At 45.3% G+C, this 25269-nt stretch overlaps 1 protein-coding gene across 1 annotated transcript in view; it reads left to right on the top strand.

The window, feature by feature from the left end:
- Positions 1 to 25269, top strand: part of SQOR (sulfide quinone oxidoreductase) — a 52800-nt gene that overhangs the window by 9337 nt on the left and 18194 nt on the right. The window contains exons 2-3 of the mRNA XM_046007351.1: positions 14191 to 14441; positions 17950 to 18120. Coding sequence (XP_045863307.1) covers positions 14208 to 14441; positions 17950 to 18120 — 405 coding nt within the window. The 5' untranslated portion in view covers positions 14191 to 14207. The remainder of the gene's footprint in view (positions 1 to 14190; positions 14442 to 17949; positions 18121 to 25269) is intronic.

The following is a 25269-nucleotide window of genomic DNA, read 5'->3' on the forward strand; positions in this document are numbered from 1 at the left end:
CATCTTTGAACTCCTGTGCCCCAAAGGTGATGGTATTAGTTGGTGGGATCTTTGGGAGGTGATGAAGTCACAGGCCTTCATGAATGGGCTTATTGCCTATACAAAAGAGGGTCCAGGGAGATCCAGAGCCAATTCTAACAGGTGAGGACACAGGAAAAAGGCCCTCACATTGATGAGGGAGCAGCAGAAGGCTGGCTGAGGACAAAGCAAAAGGCTGACACCTCTCAGTCTCCCCCTCACCCCAAGCAAAAGGCTGACACCTCTCAGTCTCCCCCTCACCTCCACTCCTGGGTGGGACACATGTGACATTCTTTAGGAATCTCCCAACTATCTTGATGTTAATAGCTTGCTAAAAGGGAAAGACAACCTTGATCAGCACTGCAAGATCTCTGGGATCTCCTATATCCAGTACCTTGTAGGCCCTCTTTAGCATATGAAAGTTCTGTTGAAACCTCCCTTTCCCTTACCTTCCCCCAACTGCATGGTACAGAACATGCCATCCCTCACAACCCAGGGCAGCAGCTCTTTCTGCCCACAGGTCCTGTCCCTGTGCATTAATAAACCACCATTTTGCACCAAAGATGTCTCAAGAATTCTTTCTTGGTCTTTGGCTCCGGATCTCATCCCACGGAACCTCACCTAGGTTCTAGAACTTCATTAACGTGACTATGCTGGTGCCTTGATCCTGGACTTCCCAGCCTCCAGAACTGTGAGGAATAAATTCCTGTTTATAGGCTACCATGTCTATGGTATTTTCTAGTAGGCTGGATGGGCTAAGATGATTACTGAGATCCCTCATTGTGGCAGGCACTGTGCTAGGTGCTGAGACTAACACAATGAGCATGTCACATGGGGTCCTTGCACAGACAGAACTTACTTTCCAGGGGGAATGGAGTACATGGTGCTCCCTTGTCCCCCTCCCATGATTATCCCCCCCGCCCTGAAATACCCTGATCTCAGCCATGGCCCAACGTCCAGTCCAGCTCACACTGCTCTAGTCCCTCCAGCTCAAGCCAATTCTGTACATTATTTTTACCTTCCTTGCCTTTATTGGAACTTTCTTGTGGCCACTCAGTTATTTGCTGGCATTTTGATGCATCTCTTTTCCCAGAGAGATTGAAATCTCTTGGTGCTTTTGGACTCTGGTTCTAGACTCTGGTCATGTCTGTCCCCACTGGACTGTTCTGGTCATCCCCTGGGATGATCAGGATAGCTGGTAGTAGCAGGCAGAAAACCTCTGTAGTCTGCCAAGAGCATAGCACCAAACTCTATGGCTGTCTCTGTAGGAACAGCTGCCCAAAAATGGGCTACCTTTCTTTTCTTTTTTTTTTTTTTTAAAGATTTTACTTTATTTGACAGAGAGAGATCACAAGTAGGCAGAGAGGCAGGCAGAGAGAGAGGAGGAAGCAGGCTTCCTGCGGAGCAGAGAGCCCAATGCGGGGCTCGATCCCAGGACCCTGAGATCATGACCCGAGCCGAAGGCAGCAGCTTAATCCACTGAGCCACCCAGGCGCCCTGGGCTACCTTTATTTTCTAAAGGTCCCTGGGTTAGTGGAAGGAGTGTTAGGGTTGACTTTCAAAAATCTGGGTTTAGGGGTGGTTGGGTGGCTCAGTGGGTTAAGCCACTGCCTTCTGCTCAGTTCATGATCTCAGGGTCCTGGGATGGAGCTCTCTGCTCAGCAGGGAGCCTGCTTCCCCCCTCATCTCTCTGCCTGCTGCTCTGCCTGCTTGTGATCTCTGTCAAATAAATAAATAAAATCTTTAAAGAAAAATTGGGGTTTATATCCAAGCTATTAGATTTAACTAGAATGTCCTTAACATCCCTAAACCTCAATTTCAGCAACAGTAGATTGGAATAACAATATCTAACTAATGCGATTGTTGGGAAGCTTGAGCGAGGTGATGCATCGGTTTCCGACTGCTGCTCTAACAGATTACCATGGACTTAGTGACTTAAAGGATACAGATTTCTGTTCCTACAGTACAGTAGCTCAGAAGTCCAGCATGGGTCTCACTAGAAAATCAAAGAACCAGCAGAGCCACGTTCTTTTCAGAAGCTCCAAGGGAAAACCTAGTTTTGTTTTTGTTTTTCCCTTTTTCTTTTCCAGCTTCTAGATGCTGCACACCTCTTTGGCTCATGGACCCCTTCCACCATCTTCATAGCCAGCAGCTTGGTATCTCTCTCACCTTTCTTCCGGAGTCACGCCTGCCTTCTGGCCACAGCTGGGAAAGGTTCTTCACTTTTGAGGATCCATCATATTTGGGCCCACCTGAATCATGCAGGCTACTTTCCCCATCTCAAGGTCCTTAACTTAATCACACCAGCAAAGTCCCCTTAGCTTGCAATGTAACATACTCATAGGTTCCTGGGAGGAGGACATCTTGGGGCAGGGGCATTATTCTGCCCGCCACACTGTTCATACTCTGGCTCCCAAAGATTCCTTCTTATCCCATATACAAAAGATCTTCACTCCAAGGTCCCCAAAGAGGTCTCCTATCAGAGTATTGACTAAGGCACAAAATCGAATTTGAGTCTCATCAGCTCCAAAGTCTCTGTTTCATCTTCTAGATAATCTAAATTATGTATAAGTGAGGCCACAGTTGCTGTTGATCCGTGGGCCTGTGAAACTAGAGAAACAACTCATCTGCTCCCAAAACAGTGGTAGTATAGGTGTAGGATGAAAGTTACGTAGACTCTGGTTCAAAAAGGAAAAAAAAGGTGAAAGGAAAGAAGGGAGTCATTGGTCCCAAGAAATTTTAAAATCCTGTTGGACAAATTCCATTAGATTTCAAGACCTGGGAGTAATCCTTGATAGCTTTTGGCTCCAGCTTCTGGGCTGTCCTTTCTTGTCATGAAACGTAGCGAAGTGTTTGCCACTCGGTAGTCCCAGTTCATTCTGGTTGAAGACTTCTTCCCTCAGTTTATCTCTTTTCTTTCACATTTTCCTAAAAGCAGCAAGAAGAAATCTGGCTGTACCTTCAACACTTTGCTTGGGCATATCCTCAGCTAAATGTTCAACTTCTCCTTTTCTGCAGAATTCTACTTTCCACATAACCATAGGACACAATTTTGTTACACTTCTGCTCCTCTAGTCAAGGAGGATCCCTTTTCTCCAGTGTTCAATAACTTGTTCCTCATTTCATTTTAAACCCTCACCAGCAGAGCCTTTAATGCTTGTGTGTCTGCGAATTTTCTGTTTGTGATGATTTAGGTGTTCTCTCAGGTGATTCAGTTTTCTTCCCCACTGTGCTCCTCACTTCCTCCTGAACCTTCCCCAGGACAGTTGTTGATAGTTGTCATACTTTTACAGTGTGTTCAAGACAATCTAGACTTTTCTGTTATGCTCTTCAATGTTTTTTCAGCCTCCATCCATTGTCCCACTCTGGCATGGCCCAAACTAGACAGAAAATGGGGAGGAAATACCCCAACTACTCTTTCTGCTCTCTTGGCTGACAATTACACCAGACTAAACTGACCAGGAGGCAAAGGGCAAGGGAGTCCAGTGACGTTGTCAGCAGCTCAGGACCTGAGCTGCACAGAAATGGGTGTGGAGTGGATGGAGGGGGAGAAGGGGAAATGAAGACTGAAACACAAGTTTCAAAAAAGGGTTGCCTGTGTGGCTCAGTTGCCTTTAGCTCAGATCCTGGGAGTCCTGGGATCTAGCCCTGGTCAGACTCCCTGCTGGGGGGGGGGTGTTGGGGGGGTGGGGGGGCAGTTAGCTTCTCCCTCTCACTTTGCCCCTCCCCTCCCCTTTCCTCTATCCCTCCTCTCCCCTCCCCTCCATCTCTCCCCTTTACCCTTCCCCTTCCCTTCCCTCTACTTCCCCCTTCCCCTCTCCTGGCATGCTCTCTCTTTCAAATAAATAAAAAATCTTTAAAAAAGAAGTTTTGAAAAATGTTTAAATATTCAAACCATTGACCTGATTTTTGTTATGCTAAGGTGTTGTGCTAAGACCTTTTTTTTTTTTTTTTTAATCTTACCGATGATGTAAATGTCCACTTAAATTTTCTCCTAGCTTTTTTATGGCTTATTTTAAACATTCCAATATTCAAATTGGACCTTATAATATTTTAAAAAGACTTTCCCCTGAAATTTGCCTCACCTTATTCTTGGCCTACATTAGCATTTGTTGGCAAATCTGCTCTTCTTCCCTTAGCACCTAAAGCTAATAGGTCGAGAATGGGAGCAGGAATAGGTTGGGGAAATTTCTGTCCATCGCACAGGTCCTTGTGTGTAGCAGAGACTCAGTGAATACTGGTAGAAATAGTTTTAGCAGCATGTGGACTTAGTGCAACTCTGTTCTTTCCATAAAGATACACTTACACATTTAGCACAGCTAAATAAAATTTAATTTGCAGATCTTTTGTGCAGATTTTGGGTTGTGCACATTTAGCCACAGTATGATTGTGACACGTTTAGCATAGGTATAAATATGCACATGTATTTATATCCTGTAGGAAACTCCGTCCTGAAACGCCTTTCTGAGCACCTCTGACTGATGACACTTCCCATTTATCAAGGTTAAGTGGATAAAAAGGAAGTGAAAACACTTTCCTTGGTGAAGAAGATAGCTCCTTTAGGTAGAGCAGGTAATAAGAGTATGACAAAGGAAAGGAAGGTCCAGCACTCTAGTCTTCCAGAGTAATTATCAGATTAAGAAAATCACATTGTATCTGTTATTTAGTTGTAAAACTTTGGTCCAGTCACCCACATAATTCTAGCATTACAGTAATTACATATTAATTACATACGTAATTAGATTGCTTAAAAAAATTTTTTTTTAAAGATTTTATTTATTTATTTGACAGACAGAGATCCCAGGTAGGCAGAGAGGCAGGCAGAGAGAGAGGAAGGGAAGCAGGGTCCCTGCTGAGCAGAGAGCCCGATGCGGGGCTCCATCCAGGACCCTGGGATCATGACCCAAGCCAAAGGCAGAGGCTTTAACCCACTGAGCCACCCGGGTGCCCCTAGATTGCTTTTTAACTGGCTGCCACCTTACTGTTGAGTGGAGATGTAAGGAGAAGGAGCAGAGGAAAAAATTGGCTAAACATACAGAATCTTCCATCATGTCCCGAGAGGACTATGAGGCAGTTTTTTTTTTTTTTTTTTTTTTTTATGAGGCAGTTTTTATTCAGGGACAGGAGCATGTTTTACCACATCGGGCAATGTGGGGAAGCACCTAGGGGAAAACATGGGCAAAGCCTATACTGGAGTTACTGTGAGGCAAGGGGAAGGGGCTGACCAGGTTTGGGGTTGACTAATTTGAATAATTTTAGTGGGCTTTGGAGTATAGGGGCTACCCCATTTGTCTGATGTCTGGCCCGGGATAATTAGGTCATCGGAATATTGCCTTTTGGGGTGTGAAAACCAGATGGAGGAAGTGGTTGGAAGTATGGTGGACGGTTTGGTTTACATAACAGAGGTGTGCTCCCAGACAAGTTATTTACTCTCTCTAGGGGTTAGCTAGCCCTGGAGGGACAGTCTCACTAGGATTACCAAGGCTCCCATATGTCAAACAATCATAAAATACAATTGAAAACATTATGAATATAGTAGGACTCAGAACATCTCCAGGAAGGCTTCATGAAGTGTCTAGTCCGGTGCCATTGATAATTCCCACAGAAATGACTGCATCCTTCATTTGCATGTCGATTAAGATGAAATCATATTAAGGAGCCATAGGATTTATGAAACAATGTTTGGCATTTTCTTGAGATCCCAAAATGATACTAATCCAGTCATAGTAACGATTTCCACTTTCTGAGGTTTTCCCGGAATTGGACTTGCAGTTTTGTAGGTTATGTCAGACAGTGGGACCGTTAATTTGTGCCCAGACATTTGGTCAGACAGTATCCTGGGACGGTCTATGAAGATGTCTGTGGAGGAATCTGTAAGGCAGATGGCCCTTCCAGTGTGGGTGGCCTCATCCAATCAGTTGAGGGTCTGAAGAGAACAAAAAGGTTCACCCTCCCACCAAGAGAGAATCCTTCCTGCCTGACTGCCTTTATCTGGGACAGTAGTTTTCTCCTGCCTACACACTCAACTGCAACATGAGCTCTTCCTGGGCCTTGAGCCTGCTGACTTTTGGACGAAAACTGCACCATTGGCTCTCCTAGGTCTCCCCCTTGCTGTCGCTCTCGGGAGCCTCCATAGCTGTGCGAGCAAATTCCCAGGAGTATTCTCCACGTGCCAGGGAAAGTGACAATGTTTGCTTTCCTTCTCTCCCTCCCTCTTTACCGTCTCTTCTGGTTGAATCCTGTTTTTATTTTTTTAATTATTATTTATTTTATTATTTATTTAATTTCTTTCTTTCTTTTTCTTATTGTCTGTGTACCCCTTGAGAATATAACCAGTCTTCCTGTAGCCTTACTTTTTTCGGTTGTAAAATGAAGATAATGTGTCTACCTCCAGTGCCCAGCACAGTGCCCAGCACATAAAAATCTGCCGTAGGACAGTGAGGAACTAGTTTCACAGGATCTAGGTTCCGATTCTCCAAACAAGCCATATTATGTTGGGAAGGGGCGGGAGGGAGATTGACAAAACTCAGGACCGGTAGAAGGAGAGAGACGTGGGTGGGTGGGCAGAGTGCTTTAAAGGAGTGCTGTGGGCACTAGAGGTGAATTTCTCCAGAAGCACATGAAGTTGAAGCTTCAGGCCCGGTCTCTTGTCCAGGTCCTAGTGGGGGCAGGAGTTCTAGCGGGGGTGGGGGGGTGTGGGGTGGGGTGGGGCAGCCATATTGCAACCAGGAAGTATTTCTATGCTTGTATTTCTAAATTGCCTGAGGGAGCTATCAGAAGAAAGAGTCACGAATCACCAAGAATCCAGACAGTTATTGTGATTTCTTTTCTCATTCAAAGTTAATAATAACTATGATATCTAATTTTATGTTTGTAATTTCGGTCCCTACATGTATAGGCTTTGATGACCATAAAACCTGGATCTATCCTTGCCTAGAGTCCCGCCTCTCTGGGAGATGGTGTGTGGGGCCCCTAGGGGTTGTAGGTCCCCTTCTGCTCTTCCAGGTCCAGCCCAGCCCAGCCCAGAAGAGAGGCTGTCCCAGATCTCGAGCTCTGACTTACTAGCTCCTGTGAATGCCTGCATTGCTGCTTCAGGGGGCATTCAGAAAAAGTTGCTGTTCACATAAAGGACTCATTGTGGCTCTAGTCTTGTTGCTGACTCATCCATTGTGTGACTTTTGGAAGATCGCCTTGCCTCTCTGAGCCTTGGTTTGCCCATCTGTAAAGTGGTATCAGTACCTCTAGGGGGCCTCAGGTGTGGGCCCCGTGAATTGCACAGCTCTGTGCACACAGGGGGGAAGTATGATTGTAATTGTGCTGCTATTCCTTGCATGTCTGTTATCTTGCTGTTACTTGAAATATGCCCACTGACCATTTCAGTGACTAAAGAGCTGCCCACTCTAACACATTGTTTTTTGTTAGTCCATTTTTTTTTTTTTTTTTTTTTGTGTGGACACTTTCACTACCATGGAGGATGCCCTTATATATCCATAGTTGGCTTCAAATTATTATCAACTCCTGGTCAGTCTTGTGTTTTCTAAGCTTCTACCTACTCCACTTGTAGTATTTTCTTTCTTTTTTTTTTTTAAAGATTTTATTTATTTATTTGACAGACAGAGATCACAAGTAGGCAGAGAGGCAGGCAGAGAGAGAGAGGAGGAAGCAGGCTGTCCGCAGAGCAGAGAGCCCGATGCGGGGCTTGATCCCAGAACCCTGGGATCATGACCTGAGCCGAAGGCAGAGGCTTTAACCCACTGAGCCACCCAGGCGCCCCTCCACTTGTAGTATTTTCAAGCAGGTTCCAAATCATTTCATTTTTAAGAATCTCAGTATGTATTTCTAAAAGATAAGGGCTCTTCAAAAATTATATTAGTGCTGTTATTGTATCTCACCCCTCCCCAAGAAATGTAATTTTTTTTTCTTTCAATTTATAGATTCCCTCCTACCCCTCTCCAGGGGGCAGAAGTTACTTTAAATTTGAGTATCAATACAATTTAGCCAGTAGGCATTTTCCTCCTATTATCTCTTAGGTCCAACACTGTGAGAAGGCAGTTGAGGAGGCAGTTTGAATTAAACTCTCCTGCTTAAATTAGTGATGGAATCTCAGGAAAGTCCTCCAACTTTATACTAAACGTCATTTTTTTTCATCTGTAAAATGGGGATGCTACTATCCCTTTTACAAAGCTTTTTTAAGGAGTCCCTGAGAGAAAGTAAAGTAGGACTAGTAAATGCTCAGTAAATGTAGCTATTACCATTGTGACAGTTTCTCCCTACCTTTTCCTATCAAATCCTATCTTCTGGAAGTAATTTGGTTGAGCTGTAACTAATGACAGCCACAGGGCCGATTTAAGTAAATAAGCCTAGAAAGCTCAAGGGGGAGGAGCCTTTCTGGAGTCTCACCACGGGGGCACCAGGGGAAAGCCCCACCTGGGCTGAGTGGACAAGGCTCCCTTGTGCCTCAGAGACTGGGACCCGCAGACCATCAGGATAGAGCGGCTCAGAGTAAGCCTGGCCCAGGGAAGCCGGGGCAGAGAGGCAGGGTGGGAGGAACAGAGTGGGTGGCCAGAGCTGGAGGCTCTTCCTCTCTCTTTTATGCTTTGATTTTGGAGGTGTTCTACGCAGCTGACAAGTTAAAAGTTGGCTTTGTGGTTACTGAAACCTGAAGCAAGGAGGGCCCTGCCTGGCATAGGCTTGAGGTAAAACAGCTGTGAACCGTACAGACACCCACTGTTTCTGCAAGAGCAGAAGTCGCCGAAAGGTTAACTGCAAGTCTGACTGGCCTGGTGGAGCTTTCAGTAAGAGTGCCCTGAGCAGGAGCGCCTGGGTGGCTCAGTGGTTAAGCGTCTGCCTACAGCTCAGGTCATGATCCCAGGGTCCTGGAGTCGAGCCCCGCATCCGGCCTGTGGGGCTCCCTGATCATGGGGATGTTTCCATACAGGCACTGGGTGCTGCCTTTGCAGGAAGGGCCAGCAGTGGAAAGGTGAGGGGTCCCAAAGACGTGTCTGGTCCTGGGCAGGAGCCAGCTGCCAGTGATGTAAGTAAGAGATGCCTAGGTTATGGTCTTATTTTCAGTCAGCAGGGATTTCATTTAGATAGAGCAAAGCATTTATTTATTTATTTACTTACTTATTAAGATTTTATTTATTTGACAGAGATCACAAGTAGGCAGAGAAACAGGCAGACAGAGAGAGAGAGAGAGAGAGAGAGAGAGAGGAGGAAGCAGGCTCCCTGCAGAGCAGAGAGCCTGATGTGGGCTCCATCCCAAGGCCCTGAGATTATGACCTGGACCAAAGGCAGAGGCTTTAACCCACTGAGCCACCTAGGTGCCCCTTCTTAAAAAAAAATTTTTTTTTTTTGAACAAAGCATTTGTTTTGATACCTTGCAGGAGGCACTCAATGGATGTAGGATTAACTGAAGAATTTTTGTTTAACTTAGAATCATGAAATCATTTAATTATAAAATGTATTACATGCACTTGTTAAATGCAAGTTAAATTTGCCTTATTTATTTTTTAAAAGTGTGTGTTTCGGGGCGCCTGGGTGGCTCAGTGGGTTAAGCTGCTGCCTTCGGCTCAGGTCATGATCTCAGGGTCCTGGGATCGAGTCCCGCATCGGGCTCTCTGCTCAGCGGCGAGCCTGCTTCCCTCTGTCTCTCTCTCTGCCTGCCTCTCTGTCTACTTGTGATTTCTCTCTGTCGAATAAATAAATAAAATCTTTAAAAAAAAAAAAAAAGTGTGTGTTTCACCTTGTAGGAAAGTAGAGATAAAGTGGCTGCATTCTTCTGTATCATTGGTAGTTAATTCTTTTTTCCCCCCTAGGTGTGGGAGGGCCAGAGAGAGAAGGAGAGGGGAAGAGAGAGATGGAGAGAATCCTAAGCAGTTTCCACACCTAGCCCGGACATCACAGGGCTCCATCTCACAACCGGGAGGTCATGACCTGAGCCTGAAATCAAGAGTCCATGCTAAACTGACTGAGCCAGCCAGGTGTCCCTCTTTGGTAGTTCTTATTTCTTAACTGAATAAGTAAATATTTTTTAGATAATCTTCTTGAGAGACTAAGAAGTCATATTAGATTTATGCTTCCTCGTTACTTGGTTGGCAGAAATACTCTGTTTCTTTTCTGCTGACTTCAGAGTCAAGTTTGGTCTTTTCCTGTTTGCCTTCTGGTTAAGGTTGTGTGACTGCTGCTTCCTTTCATTGTTGTTGTGGGTTTTTTTCCTTTTTTCTTTTTTTGGTTGTTGCTATAGACTTGGTTTAGATAATGTCAGAAATTCTTATCGGTTCCTGCATGATATTTTCTGACACCACTTCTAATATTCTAACACCAAATGTATGGTTTTTCCAACATTAGCCCGTTCTCTGACACCAAGTGGGTGTCCAACAATTAAATCCTGGCAGTAACTCCCAGAATTACATCAGGTTAAGGGCTCAGCCCCACAAGGCTGCCCCCTCTTCAGATGTCATCTGTAAATGTGGTCCCAGGTTACCCACACTCTTACCTGGCTGACTACATATTTGGCGGTTCCCATGACCCCCCCTTTAGGTTTGGTAGTTCACTAGAATGACACACAGAAAACACTACTCATGCTTAGCAGTTTATTACAGCTTAAATTTTACCAGTAATAAACTTACCATTTTATTACAACATACTTAAGGTTTATTACAACTCGGAAACAGCCACATTGCCGAGAGCATAAGTATGGGGGTCGGGGTGGGGGTACAGCACTTCCCCTCCTAGCATGTGTCACGAACTCAGAAGCTCTCAGCATCTCCTTCAGGAGTTTTTATTGAAGTCAATCCTCAGGACATTCTGTCTGATGACTGTTACTATTGGAGTTGAGAGGACTTTGTGTTTAAAAATACTGAATCCAGAAAGAGACTATGGGTCGCTGCTGAAAGAGAACAGAACTAGCTATCTTGGCCGAATGAGGAAAATATTTGCGTAAACTCTTCCTCTTCCAAGAGAAAAACTGTGGTGTGTTAGGCTGGAAGGGGGACTAGGAGGTTAAATAACCATAGATGGAGCAGCTAGAAACCAGAAACTTAGCCAGGCCTCCTCCTAGATCATTATTGTTTAACCCTCTCCAGGGGGGTTTAAGATGTAGCCTCAAGACCGTGAGAAAATGGTTTCCCTTTTCTGGGAACTGTCATTTTGTGAAAAATAGGAAAAAGGCAGGAAGTGATAGGTATCTGTTCACCCTAAAATAACTTCTTTCCCAGGGCCTGAGCCTGGATGGCTCAGTTGGTTAAGCTTCCAACTTTTTTTTTTTTCTTTAAAGATTTTGTTTATTTAAGAGAGAGAGAGAGTGCACGTGAGTCGGGGAGGAGCAGAGGGAGAAGCGGACTCCCCGTGGAGCCGGAGCCAGATGTGGGACTCTCACCCAGGACCCCGGGATTGTGACCTGACCTGAAGGCAGACGCCTAACCGGCTGAGCCACGAAAGCGCCAAAGCTTCCGACTCTTGATTTCAGCTCAGGTCACCATCTCGTGGTCTTGGGATCAAGCCCCACATCAGTATCCATGCTCAGTGGGGAGGCTGCTTGAGATTCTCCATCTCCCTCTCACCACCAGCATGCCCACTCTCTCTCTCTCTCAAATAAATAAATAAATAAACCTTTAAAAAAAAAAAATCTTCTCTCCCCATGAAACAGCAACATCCTACATGGTGATTTTCCTCAAATCACTTAACAAAAATTGATTTTCAAAATGTAAAATCTAGAGTTTATTAACAAAAACTTGAGAAAAGCATGTACAAAGAAGAAGAAAAATGAATTATAGTTATACCCAAACATTAATAGTTAGGTGTTAGTACCATAAAAAGCAATGGTGAAGTGTGGAAAATATATCTGGATTTTTTTTTTTTTTTCATTTAACATTATCACATAGGCAGTGTTTTGCTGTTGTTGATAAGGATCACACAGATAGTAGAGTACAGTGGTTTAGAGTAGAGGCTCTGGCACCGAAGTGCCTGGATTCAGTTCACAGCCCACCACTGATGGGCTGTATGACCTTGAAGTCACTGAACTGCTCCCTGGCTCGATTTTATCATCTGTAAAACGGAGATGATAATGGCATCTAACTCACAGATTGAAGGCTTATGTAAAAGACTTCATACATGCTACTTGTGAAAATAAAGATTTTATTGTAACATTAATTTATGTATATAGGTGAGATTTTATAAAACAGAAAAGCAGAAGAACTCAAAATCACCCATTATCATGTATAACAGTACTTAACCTTTCCCCTGATGTTCTGACATTCAGACCGCTATTCCTGCCCCTTCATACCATGTTAAATTAAATCAGTCATGAATTAGTGGTGGTTAAAACAGTCTGGGACCTGAGCCTTCCCCAGCCAGAGTGGAGCCTGTGGGTTTTCTGTAACCAGGATGAAATCAGCCAGTCCACAAACCAGTTAACTGAAGGTTCACCATATTAGGAATGAGTATGTGAGAAGTATCTTTGTAAAGGATTTTTTTCTTCAGCGTTAGAGGTTATTTCCTTAGCTTGGAATCCCAGAAATGGAAACACAGGGTCAGTGGATGAGAAGTGTTGCTTTCTAGAAGGGTTGCACTGATTTTAAACTTGTAGCTACAATTTATGAGCTAGCCCCACTTACTGTAGGCGCCCCCCCTCCCCACCTCTCCTGGGACCTCAGAGCAAAGATATTGGGGAAGTTGTTGAGTTTGCAAAAACTCTGTAATAGTTAATTCCTTTTTTTTTAAAAAAAGGTTTTATTTATTTATTTGACAGACAGAGATCACAAGTAGGCAGAGAGGCAGGCAGAGAGAGGGGGAAGCAGGCCCCCGTTGAGCAGAGAGCCCGATGTGGGGCTCGATCCCAGGACCCTGAGATCATGACCTGAGCTGAAGGCAGAGGTTTTAACCCACTGAGCCACCCAGGCGCCCCTGTAGTAGTTAATTCTAATCAAAATCAACACTGACCTCCTCCTCCTTCCACTAGTTCATTCTTCCCTTCTTTAGGGCCTGCCTTTCTTCCTTTCACATCCTTTTCCCATCTTGGCTTTGTTTAAGCCCCTCATGTAGCCTTCCTCTTCTTTAGTTGGAGGGAAAAATCGTATGATTGAAGTGTTCCCAGGAAGAAGTTCATGACCTTAGCAGCTGGAAGTGTTCTCCCCCAGCTGAGTACCCTCATTTTAGTAAAGGGTTCCTGGAGCATTGTCGAACCCGAAGGACTGAACTTGATGGTGAAATTTGGGGCAGTGGAATACCCAGAGAGGGTGATATTTTGAGTCTGGGCCCTTCAAGTTACAAAAATAGAGGGTGTGCAAAGTGTGAGACCCATTCTGTGGATGGGGTGAAGCCAGGCCCACTTCCCGACAGGCCCTTACTTCCTCTCTGGCAAAGCACTAACTGCTCAGCACAGAAAAACAGGTGAAGTGGGTCTCTGGGAGGAACCGTGAAGCGAAGATTGTTTATTGAATTGGACATAATAAAAGACTGGTCAGCAGCACGTGCAGATTCTGTACATAAAACATAACTTTATGATACCAGGCAGGGCTCCTTTTATGGCTTTTTTATCTTCTGGTTGAAGTTACCAAGGGTGTGGAGGGCTTTTGCTTACGTGTGGTCAGGGATGTGATTACACTGCATGTCTGCTGGGAAGCAGAGCCAGGAGGCCTCTGAGGGCGGCCAATGCCCCAGTTACCTTGGTCTGAACTCTGAGTTGCAGAAGGTGGGTGTATTAGGAATTCCCCAAGGTCTTAGGTGTGCTTTATGGCAAGGAATTGTACAGGTATCTCTCTGTGGACTCCTACATCTTTGAGGGACTAAAAAGTCAAAGAAACAGAGTATGTCTGAGGAAAAATGGGGGGCAGGCAGATAAACCACAGGACGCCCTAGAGTTATGGATGGACAAGGATAAGTATAGGAAAATTATTAGAACTTAAAAGGTGAGGCCTACCTAGTTCAGACAAAGTCCGAGGTGTCCTGAAAGGAGAATGAGAGAAATGGAAAAGCTTAGCCCAATGTTAGCTCTCAGTGGTGTTCCCAGGAGACTTTTGACTACAGCCAGATGGGAAAATGGTCTTGAGAGCAGATGGCGGGAACCAACTAGAGCTGGTCAGACACCAGCCTCCCCTTCCTCCCTGAAAGAAAATGCTTTGGTTCCATAGTGGTGCCTTCTTACTCCTAGCCTTATCTGTTCCTTTCTAGCCTAATCCAGCCTGAAGATGATCCCACTGGCCGCGGTGGCATCTGGCCCTCGAGCCCAGCTCTTTGCCTGCTCCCTCAGGCTGGGCACTCAGCAGACTAGCCTCCTTCAGCTGCACACAAGGTCCAGCCTTGCTGCCAAGAACCACTATGAAGTGCTGGTGCTGGGTGGGGGCAGCGGTGGGATCAGTATGGCTGCCCGCATGAAGAGGAGAGTGGGTGCGGAGAATGTCGCCATTGTTGAGCCCAGTGAGGTAAGTCTCCCCTTTTTGAATCCACGTGCCTGTGTGTAGGTGTGCGTGTGTGTTAGAGGCTAGGGTGTGGATGGCTGTCAGGCCCTGTTGCTGTCGTGTCCACGTCAGTGCTTCTCCTTCTGATCACAAAGGATTGGGAGGAGGTGGGGAGAGGGAGAATGGGAGAGGACAGATCTCTAGGCTTTCATGTTCTCTGTATTAGTTTCTTAGGGCTGCCATAACAAATTATCACAAACTGTGTGGCTTAAAACAATAGGTTTATTATTTTTTTTAAGACTTTATTTATTTATTTGAGAGAGACACAGCGAGAGAGGGAATACAAGCAGGGGAAGTGGGAGAGGGAGAAGCAGGCCTCCCCCCGAGCAGGGAGTCCGATGTGGGACTTGATCCTAGGACCCTGGGATCATGGCTTGAGCTGAAGGCAGATGCCTAACGACTGAACCACCTAGGTGCCCCAGTAGATTTATTCTTTCACAGTTCTGGAGGCTAGAAGTCCAATGTGAAGGTTATTAGCAAGGTCATGCTCCCTCTGAAGGCTGTTAAGAGGAGAGGGAACCTGTCCCATACTTTTCTCCTAGCTTTGGTGGTTGTGGACAGTCTTTGGTGTTCCTTGGCTTATAGCTGGCATCACTCCAATCTCTGCCTCTCTCTTCACATGGCCTTCTTTCTGTGTGTCTCTAGTGTCTTCAGTGACCTTCTTATAAGGACATCAGTCCTTGGATTTAGGGCCAACTCTAATGCAGCATGACCTCATCTTAACTTGATTGCATCGGTGAAAACCCTATTTCCAAATAAGATCATATTCACAGGTACTGGGGTGAGGCCGTTAGCATATCTTTTGGGGAGAGACAGTTCAACCCAAAAAGGTCTCCCAGTTCCAAGCTAGTGTCCAAAGGGAGATCGGTGGCCATTACACTTTCCTTTCTCTGTTCTAGTATGGAGAACAGGTGATGAGTTGAGTATCAGGGAGGCCTCTGGAAAAGGTGTTAGTGAGATTGAAAAATTGAAGAACCAGGGATTATAAACAGATTATAAAGCAGAAAAAGGTAGCAGTGCCAGGGAGGAAGCTGGGAAGTGTGTGTAAGGCTCTATTTCATGCAAAACATTTTAAGATGATCCAGTACCTTCATAAAAAATATTCCAGATTTTTGGTGGTTTGACTAATGTTTTATGAGGAGCTGGGTGTACACGAGTTGGGAGCAGTGTCTTTGGGAGGGAAGCAAAATGGATCCAGTGCCTGTTTGATTGGGAGGGCAGGTCAAGAAAAGCTCATTCCTTTTCAAGAAGTCTGCCAGGCCCCTGTGAGGTATCCTGGGGCTTGCCTGTAGTCTCAAATGGGTATGCTGCTGCTGCGATCTGAGAGGGTGTTCTCGACCATTTCCTATTTAAAGTGACTAATTCAGGATCAGCATTTTATTTTTTTAATTTTAATTTTATTTTATTAAAAAAATTTTTTTTTTTTTAAATTTGACAGACAGAGATCACAAGTAGGCAGAGAGGCAGGCAGAGAGAGAGGAGGAAGCAGGTTTCCCGCCAAGCAGAGAGCCCGACTCGGGGCTCGATCCCAGGACCCTGGGATCATGACCTGAGCATAAAGCAGAGGCTTTAACCCATTGAGCTACCCAGGTGCCCCTATTTTTTTAATTTTTAATTTTTTTAAATTAAATTTTTAAAAAGATTTTATTTGTCAGAGAGAGGGAAATAGCATGAGTAGCAGGGAAGGATAGAGACAGAGAAGCATGCTCCCCGCTGAGCAAGGAGCCAGACATAGGCTCGATCCCAGGACCCTGGGATCATGACCTGAGCGAAAGGCAGCTGCTTAATCCACTGAGCCACCAAGGTGCCCCAGTGTTTTATTTATTTATTTATTTTTTTTAAGATTTTATTTATTTATTTGACAGAGAGATCATAAGTAGGCAGAGAGGCAGGTAGAGAGAGAGGAGGAAGCAGGCTCCCTGTCGAGCAGAGAGCCTGATGCGGGGCTCGATCCCAGGACCTGAGATCATGACCTGAGCCGAAGGCAGAGGCTTAACCCACTGAGCCACCCAGGTGCCCCTGCCCCAGTGTTTTAAATTACACTGGTCTGAGAGCTCCATCAGGGGCCTGTGGTGTGTTGTAGCTGACCCATGGGCACGTTTCCCACTGTGGCTAGTCTGGGTAATGACGGTGCTCTGAGGCACTGGGTACAGTTCAGGAGGCCGGAGTCATGGCTGTCCTCCCCGTGAGGAGGTGCAGGATGGAAGTCTTTCAGGGGTGCTATGAGGGACTCAGGTCTTTCATACTTTTTCTCCTGTGTCTGGTTTAGCGATTGGTGGAGCCAGTGCTTGTTTGTAGTCTAAAAAAGAATCTGAGGTTGTGTTTTTATTCCTTTTTCTGTTCAAGATGGACTCGAAATCAGTGAGTTCTCACTGCTGGAGACCTCTGCCTTCCTTCTCTTTGAGCACCTCCATTACTGGCTATATGGAGATTGCAAAGGCATTTTTTTATCCTCTTTAGCACCTCTGTGGCTGGCAATTCTGTCCAGCCAGTTTGAGGCATTTTGCCGTGTTGAGAGTTCCTAATCCCCCAGGCCACTGCATGAGTGTACTGGGATTCTCAGACACGCTTAGATCAATCTGCCGTTGGCCCATGAACCTAGAACTTTCAAAACTAGCTTAGTTCAAGTGAGGACCATCTGAAACAAGATAACTCTAGAAAAATAATGGAAATTTGGCATCGGGGGTAGGCTCTGGTCCATACTATCTTCGGGTATAAAACCCCTGAGATGGGCACCCTAGGTGGCTCAGTGGGTTAAACGTCTGCCTTCAGCTCAGGTCATGATCTCAGGGTCCTGGGATTGAGCCCTGCATCAGGCTCTCTGCTGAGCAGAGAGCCTGCTTCCCCCTCTATCTCTGCCTGCTGCTCTGCTTACTTGTGATCTCTCTCTCTGTCAAATAAATAAATAAAATCTTAAAAAAAAAAAAGTAAAACCCCTGAGAAAGGAGAGGAGATACTAGGGCCAATAGGGAGTGTCTACAGTCCTCCACGGGCTTGGGAAGCACTGCTGGAAGTTCAGGAAGTTTTGAGACTCTTCAAAAGTGGTTGTGAACTTCCCAGACTTACCAGAGTCTCCAGATGGTTCTAAGGAACCACATTTAGGCTGCCAGACTTAATTTTTCTTTATGTCAGTGCACATAAATGTATCCATAATGTGTGTGTGTGTGTGTAATATAACATGTATATGTTAAGTATCAAATCAACTTTGAGCAACAAATAATAAAATGGTCACAAAAGATAGTTGATGGCTTTTTCGGGATGATCTTGGCAGAATTCTTTTGTTAGGTTAAACTCCCTTCAGAGTTTAACATAATGGGAGATGCCAGTAGGTGGCTCGGGGGAGACTAACCTTCTAAGGCTTTTCTACGGGATGCTCAAGGGGTAGGAGGGATAATTGAGAGTCTAGCTTGTGTACCTTTCACTATGACCCTTTTCATCTCAAATCGAAACTCATCTCCAAATACTTTCTCAGAGGCATTTCTACCAGCCAATCTGGACACTGGTGGGCGCTGGAGCCAAGCAGCTATCCGCATCGGGCCGTCCCACTGCAAGTGTGATACCCTCTGGCGTAGAATGGGTCAAAGCTCGAGTGGTTGAGCTGAACCCAGACAAGAACTGTGTCCACACAGACAGTGGCAAGGAGGTAAGCGTCGGGGTCCTTTGGCTTTTGTTAGTCAGGGCTCGTGTTCATGGACAGCCATTAGCAAACGGGACCGCCACATGGAGAGCAACATATATGAATGTGTGTGCATGGGGATGTGTGTGTGTGTTGATAGTACACGGGGTGGGAAGGGGTGTGGTGGCTGAAGGGTGGGCTAGATGGAAGGAGCGAGTGATGAATAAATGAACAACTAAGACACGGATTTGTGGAACTGTTGCTCAGTTGCTTGGTACAGTATCTTGCATCTGAATATTTATTCAACAGATACTATCACCATGTGTTCAAATAGCAGCACCTCCCTCCTTTTACCTTTGAAACAGCCGCTTCCCACTGTCAGTTGATCTCGGGAGGAAGACATTTGGAAAATATCCTTTCCTGTTACTCCAGGGGTGCTATGCCAGAGTCGTAAGGGACCATGGCAGTCCCGACAGTGCGAGGGCTAAGGAAGATTTCTGCTCCTGGAGTTCGAGACTCTGAAGTGCTCAGTACCACTTAGAAGTCTGCTTCTAAAACCCAGAGATCAAAGCTGCTGTAGGGACGAGAGCAGGATGGTGACAGACTCGGAAGTCCTCTGCAGGGTTCTGTCCTCTGGTCCGCCCCTGAGCCAAGCACCCTGATAGGCGCTGCCACAGAACTGTAGAATCTGAGAGTTGTTGGGCATTTGAAAGGTTTCTAAGTCCAGTCCCTTCCTCTAAATGGGGACTTATTGGCTGCAGGGAGTTGTAACCCTTCCTGGGGTCATGGATCTTTCCGAGCACCTGATAAAAAGCCTTATCTAGAAAATGCATATACATACCAGTTAAAAAAAAAAAAAAGATTTAGAGAGAGAGAGAGAGCATGGGCACGTGTGCATACACACACTGGGGGAGCGACTGAGGAAGAGGGACAGGGTCCTGAGCAGACTCCCTACTGAATGTGGAGTCCACTTGGGGCTCCATCTCAGGATCCTGAGATGATTAAATTTTGCATTAAATTTCACTGAGTTTAGAGAGTCTTTTTTTAAATATTTTATTTATTTGAGAGAGAGAGTGCACAGTCAGGGGTTTCCTTATCCCTTCCAGCCCATCTCTCTGTCTGTCCTTCTCTCTCTCTCTCTCTCTCTTTTTCTAGATTTTATCTATTGGGACACCTGGTGGCTCAGTCAGTTAAGCATCTGCTTTTGGTTCAGGTCACTGATCCCAGGGTCCTGCAATTGAGCCCCGCATCAGGCTCCCTGCTCAGCTGAAACTTACCTCTCCTTCATCTCCCTGCTCATGCTCTCTTCTCACTGTCTCTCTCTTAAATAAAATAAAATCTTAAAAAGAAAGATTTTATTTATTTATTTATTTGAAACAGAAAGGGAGAGCACACAACAGGGGGAACAGCAGAGAGAGAAGGAAGCTCCCAGATGAGAGGGGAACTGATGCAGGGCTCTATCCCAGGACCCTGAGATCATGACCTGAGCCAAAGGCAGATGCTTAACCAACTGAGCCATCCAGGCGTCCCTCCTTCTTTCTTTTCTAAAGTAAGCTCTAGGGGTGCCTAGATGCTTCCTAGTCTTAGCTCAGCTCAGGTCATGATCTTAAGGTTGTGAGATCAAGCCCCAGGTTGGGTTCTGAGCTGAGTGTAGAGCCTGCTTGAGATTCTCTCTCCCTCTGCTGGCTCCCCACAATGCATGCTCTCTCTCTCTCAACAAAAAAATTAAGTAAGCTGTATACCCAGTGTGGGTCAAACTCATGACTCAGAGATCAAGAGTTGCATGCTCTGGCTCTGACAGAGCCAGCCCGGTGCCCCTATTAAGTGTCTTCTATAAACAATACAGTTTTAGACATACATGAGTGAACAAGATCAAACATCCTTACTTTCCTGGTTTTAATTTTAAGCAGGGGAGGGCATACAATAACCAGTAGACATAATAAGTAAATGATATAGTGTGTTAGAAGATAATGAGTATTAATGAAAAGAAGTAGAGCACAGTAATTGGAAGTGCGCCATTTGGGGGGAGGGATTGGATTTAAAATGGGTTGGTATTGGGGCGCCTGGGTGGCTCAGTGGGTTAAAGCCTCTGCCTTTGGCTCAGGTCATGATCCCAGGGTCCTGGGATCGAGCCCCGCGTCGGGCTCTCTGCTCATCAGGGAGCCTGCTTCCTCCTCTCTCTCTGCCTGCCTCTCTGCCTGCTTGTGATCTCTGTCTGTCAAATAAATAAAATCTTTAAAAAAAAAATTAAAAAATAAAATGGGTTGGTATTGACACGTCCAGGAGTTCTCTGACAACAAGTGATCACTCTCCATTTTTTAACAGAGGGGTCCCATGAAAGTTCTGCCTCAGCAGAGCCAGAACCCACCTTTCTGTACCCTCTTTCATACTCTCTTGGGCCCCCAGGGCATTTGGGGGCTTAATGCCTCTCTTGTTCCTTGCTTTGTCCTGTATGTAGCATGGCCAAGAGTATTACTTAGTTTCTGTGGAGGAATCCTTCAACTGTTTGAAGGTGGTGCTTCTTATCTGGGTAAATCTAGTCTTCAGGTAGATTTGTGCCCTGTCCCCACTTTGCTCAGCACTTTCTCCTGTCCTCCAGCAGGGTCTCCACTGCCCTCGCCATTCTCCTTGTCCTGCTGTGGACATCGTCTGTGGACATCAGTGCCCCATGAAAGAGGCTGCCCAGAAGAGGAGGCAGGTTTACAGAACAGCCCAGAACAGAGTGACACTATTCTCTCCCACAACTGGATATAGCCTAAATTAGCATTTGCCTTTTTACCAACCATTAGCACAGTGCTGATTCATGCTGGGCTTGAGGTCACTTCGGACTTCTGGTTTTTTTTTTTTCACATGACCCAGTGTCAGGTCACCCTTTCTCCCTCTGTGCCTAATATATGGATATATGTAATGGATTAAAATCTATATAATAGATGAGGACATATATAATAGATTTATATATATATAGATATATACCTATATCTCTCTATATAAACATATATATAAAACTTACAAATGATGTCTCCCTGTTGATGGACTTATTTTCTCCAGAATCTCTAGGAGATCAGACAGTATTAAACAGAAGCCTGAGGTTCGGGGCTCATTTCCTTTGCCAGTCCACTGCTCCTGGGTCCAGGATACCTGTCTCTTACCACGTATATCACCTCTTTGGTATAGCAGTGCTTGCCTCCTTGATTAGACCCCTTCACATTCCACATAGAGCTTAGAGCCCTCTGTGGTTGGGTTCGTGCACATCTCAAGAATCATAAACTTGTATCATCTCTTGAGAAAGAGAGGCACTGGTAGGTGTTCTCACTTTTGAACTTGCTTAGATATCTAGGGCTCAGACTGTTAGGAAAGTTGCAATGTCTTGTTTTAGGGCTAGAGAAGAAGTTGGTGTAAACTGGCAGGACTTTCTTCCAAGGTTTTATTAAGCAAAAGTCTATAGCCAGATCTCAGAAATCTGCATATAACAACTCATGGGGGATGTCATCTTGTTGGTTTTATTGATCTTCCCAACTTGCCTGGATCTTGTGGATTTACAATTCTGTCATCCAGTTAGTAATTTTTTTTCCTAGCCATTAACCATGATGGCTTCATTTAAGTTCAAGGTTTTAATTTGATAACATGTGCCTAGAGAGCTTTTTCTGGCTTGCAAAAATTAATCAACATTGTTTAGTAAATATTTTTTGTTAACATTTTACCAAAATTTTTCCATTATTAGTTTATACATTAGTATTTCTTCAAGACTGAATTGAAGTCTTTGCTGAAATTCAGACGCAGTATGTCTCTGACATACTGTTTGTCTGGAATGTGTCCTATAGGCCATGTGGACTGGCTGTTGTCCTTCTTCAGACCTAACCTGGTTCTGGTTCCTTCTCCCTCTCTCTCATAGTTTCTGCTCCAGCACATTTCCCTCTTCCTTTCCTCAAAAGCCTTGGGTTCCTTCTTCCCCAGGACATTTGCACATGCTGAGTTTAATCTCTTTTCCTAGCTAACTCCTACTCATCTCTACCTTAGATATACCCCTTCAGGAAAGCTTTCCCTGACCTACTTGACTAGGTCAGATTCCCCCGTAACCTGCTATCACAGCATTCTGTGATGTAGTAGTTATTTCTATGATTATCTGATAATCCCTATCTCACCCACTAGACTGAGTTCTTGGAGGAGTGGGAACAGTGTCTTTCTGGTTCAATGTTGTATGTCCAGGACTTAGCACAGTATGTCACATAGGAGATGCTCGGTAAATATTTGTGAGCAAATTGTGTCTCAGTTTCTTTATCTGTATAAAATGGGACTAAGGAGGAGTGCCTGGGTGACTCACTTGCTTAAGCATCTGACTCTTGATTTCAGCTCAGGTTGTGATCTCAGGGTCGTGAGATCGAGCCCTGCACTGGGCTCTGTGCTGAGTGCAGAGCCTGCTTGTCTCTCTCCCTCTGCTCCTCCTCCCTCCCTCCCTCTCTCTTCTCTTTCTCTCTCTAAAATGAATAAATAAAATCTTAAAAAAAATGGTAATAATACCACCTACCTCATTGAGTTGTTTTGAAGACTAAATGAATTAGAACGGTCTCCTGCAGAGTGAGTGCTCAAGAGATGTTACTTTTATTATTTTTTAAAGAACACAGGAAAAAAAGGAAAAGGAAATACTTATTAGGTATCCGCTGTGGGCTGGCCTAGTTCTTGACCCCTGACTGACTGAAAGCAATTTGCACTCTGTGAACCTATTTGGTGCTCTTTTTCCAAATCACCAGAGACATTTATTTGGTAGATGAGTCTGGAATTTCACCATGGAGAAAATTCTGTTTACGAGATTGTTAGTATCAGAGTTTACCGCCCCCACTTCCCTGTAGAAAATGAGAATAGATGCCCCTATTGAGCCTTCTGGCAATGTCTGCACTGTTGCCTGTAATTGCTCAAAAGTCTTGCCTACAAGTTTTTGCAGTTCCTTAGAATTTAAATCATCTGGCCTGGAAACTTGAATTTACTCAGAAGGCTTAAGGCTTTCTTTTTGTTCTTTGTTCTCTTAGGGTTTATTCTCCCTTAATGATTTTTTTTTCCATAATATTAAGCTTGTCCGTTACCAGCCCTTAAAAATAATCATTATTGTACTGTAACTAAACAATCAGGGCACATACAAACCAAAGGTTTTTCTTGTTGACCGTGTTCATGTTCTGCCTATAGATCATCACCCCTAGATTCCATGTCCCATCTGACCTCATTGACCTTGAAGACTCAGCATAGCTCAGTCAGGTAGTTAATGGGCCTGGTACACTGCTATGGAACAAGGAATTTTCAGGGTACAGCGCTCTATAGATAGGCACATCATACACAGGAAGCTGTGTATGCTATCTGTGTGCTTTGATAAATTACATATTTCACAAACAACTGAAATCATCCATCCATCCGAGAAACATGACTGAGTTCCTCACTTTAATTTCAGGAATATAAAGAGTAAGACATAACCTCTGTCGTCTGGGGTATTCAGTGTAGTGAGGGAAGATATTATTCCTATATAATGCAACCAGTTCTGTAAAGCATCATATACACTAAGGAAACTCCCAGAAGGGGCCAGCAGGGAGGGGAATTGAATTGTCAGGAGGCCTCACTGTGGAGGTGACCTTGGAGCTGAGCCTCCTGGATCCCAGGGCAGGACCTCTGCAGAAACTTGCTGTCCTTGGTTCCTCAGCCTGAGCTGAGCACTCTTAGCTCTTAGAGTCCTCTCTCTTCAACTGTGACCTACCCATCTTGCTGCTCTGCTTCTCCTTTGAGTACAAGAATTCATTACAACCCATTTCGCCTTTGCTGGGCTCCTGACTTGCATCACGATCCTTCTCCACCTCCAGTTTTCTAGGCAAGTCCTGTTTCTTTATATCCTTCTTGCTTACACTTTCTGGCCTCAGCTTTCTTCCTTTTGATCTTAAACCCCATCTCCCGTCATGATACATGGATACTTTTGCCTTTGGCACGGGTGATCGCAGTATATTAATTAATTAATTAATTAATTAAAAGGTTTTTGTAAAGTTTCGCAGGCAAGGTAAACACAACACCAGGCAAGGTGGGTGCAAGGCAAGATTTATTAAAGGCACTCTCCCGCAAAGTTTCAGGGCTCGGGAGAAGGGGAGCCAGGAAAGGTGCGCGGGGTGGGGTGGGGGGGGGGGTGGGAGGTGGGCACTCTGGGGAGGTTCCGCAACTCAGAAAGGGGGAGTCGAGGAAGTCGCACTGGGAGGGAGGTGGCGGGGGTCTTCTATGGGGCTAAGGCAGGGCATGGGCTCACATCCATATATGGTAGGGTATTTGGTGATGGGAGGGTATGGGGTGGGGGGGTCCTGATACTCCTGTTCCTGCATAGATATCGCGTTACCTATGGAGACGTGACCTGGGCGTACACCCTTTTGGCGGGAGAGTCTAGGGTTAAGGAAGGGGGTGGGGAGGGGACTGGAAGATGGCGGCCGGGCGGACATTTCTATTGTTCCTCCTGCATTCCTGGAACTGCCGACCCAACAGTTTTATTTATTTATTTAAAAGATTTTATTTATTTATTTGACAGAGAGAGCGAGAGAGAGAGAGAGAGAGAGCACAAGCAGGGTAGGGTGGCAGGAAGTGGGAGAGGGAGAAGCAGACTCCCCGCTGAGCAGGGAGCTCAACGTGGGACTCGATCCCAGGACCCCAGGATCATGACCTGAGTCGAAGGCAGGTGCTTAACTGACTGAGCCACCCAGACGCCCTGGGGATTTTAAAATCACATCCTTTTCCATGACCCTCAAAATAGCAGTTTCTCACAGTATCTATCCGATCCATATGGCAGGTCGGATTTGCCGGGGATTCACAGTTGACTCCGCACATTTTAAAACTGATTGTCTTTTTTTTTTTTTTTAAAGATTTTATTTATTTATTTATTTGACAGAGAGAGAGCACAAGTAGACAGAGAGGCAGGCAGAGAGAGAGAGAGGGAAGCAGGCTTGCTGCTGAGCAGAGAGCCTGATGCGGGACTCGATCCCAGGACCCTGAGATCATGACCTGAGCTGAAGGCAGCGGCTTAACCCACTGAGCCACCCAGGCGCCCCTAAAACTGATTGTCTTTTAAGATTAGGAAGTGCTGCTCTCACCCCTCGGAGTGAGGAGGTGTTAACGGGAGCACCACGCAGTCTGCTTCTTCACTGTGTAAAAACACAGGAGTCT

The sequence above is a fragment of the Meles meles genome, chromosome 6 (genome assembly GCF_922984935.1).
Source record: "Meles meles chromosome 6, mMelMel3.1 paternal haplotype, whole genome shotgun sequence".
NCBI classification, from domain to species: Eukaryota; Metazoa; Chordata; class Mammalia; order Carnivora; family Mustelidae; genus Meles; species Meles meles.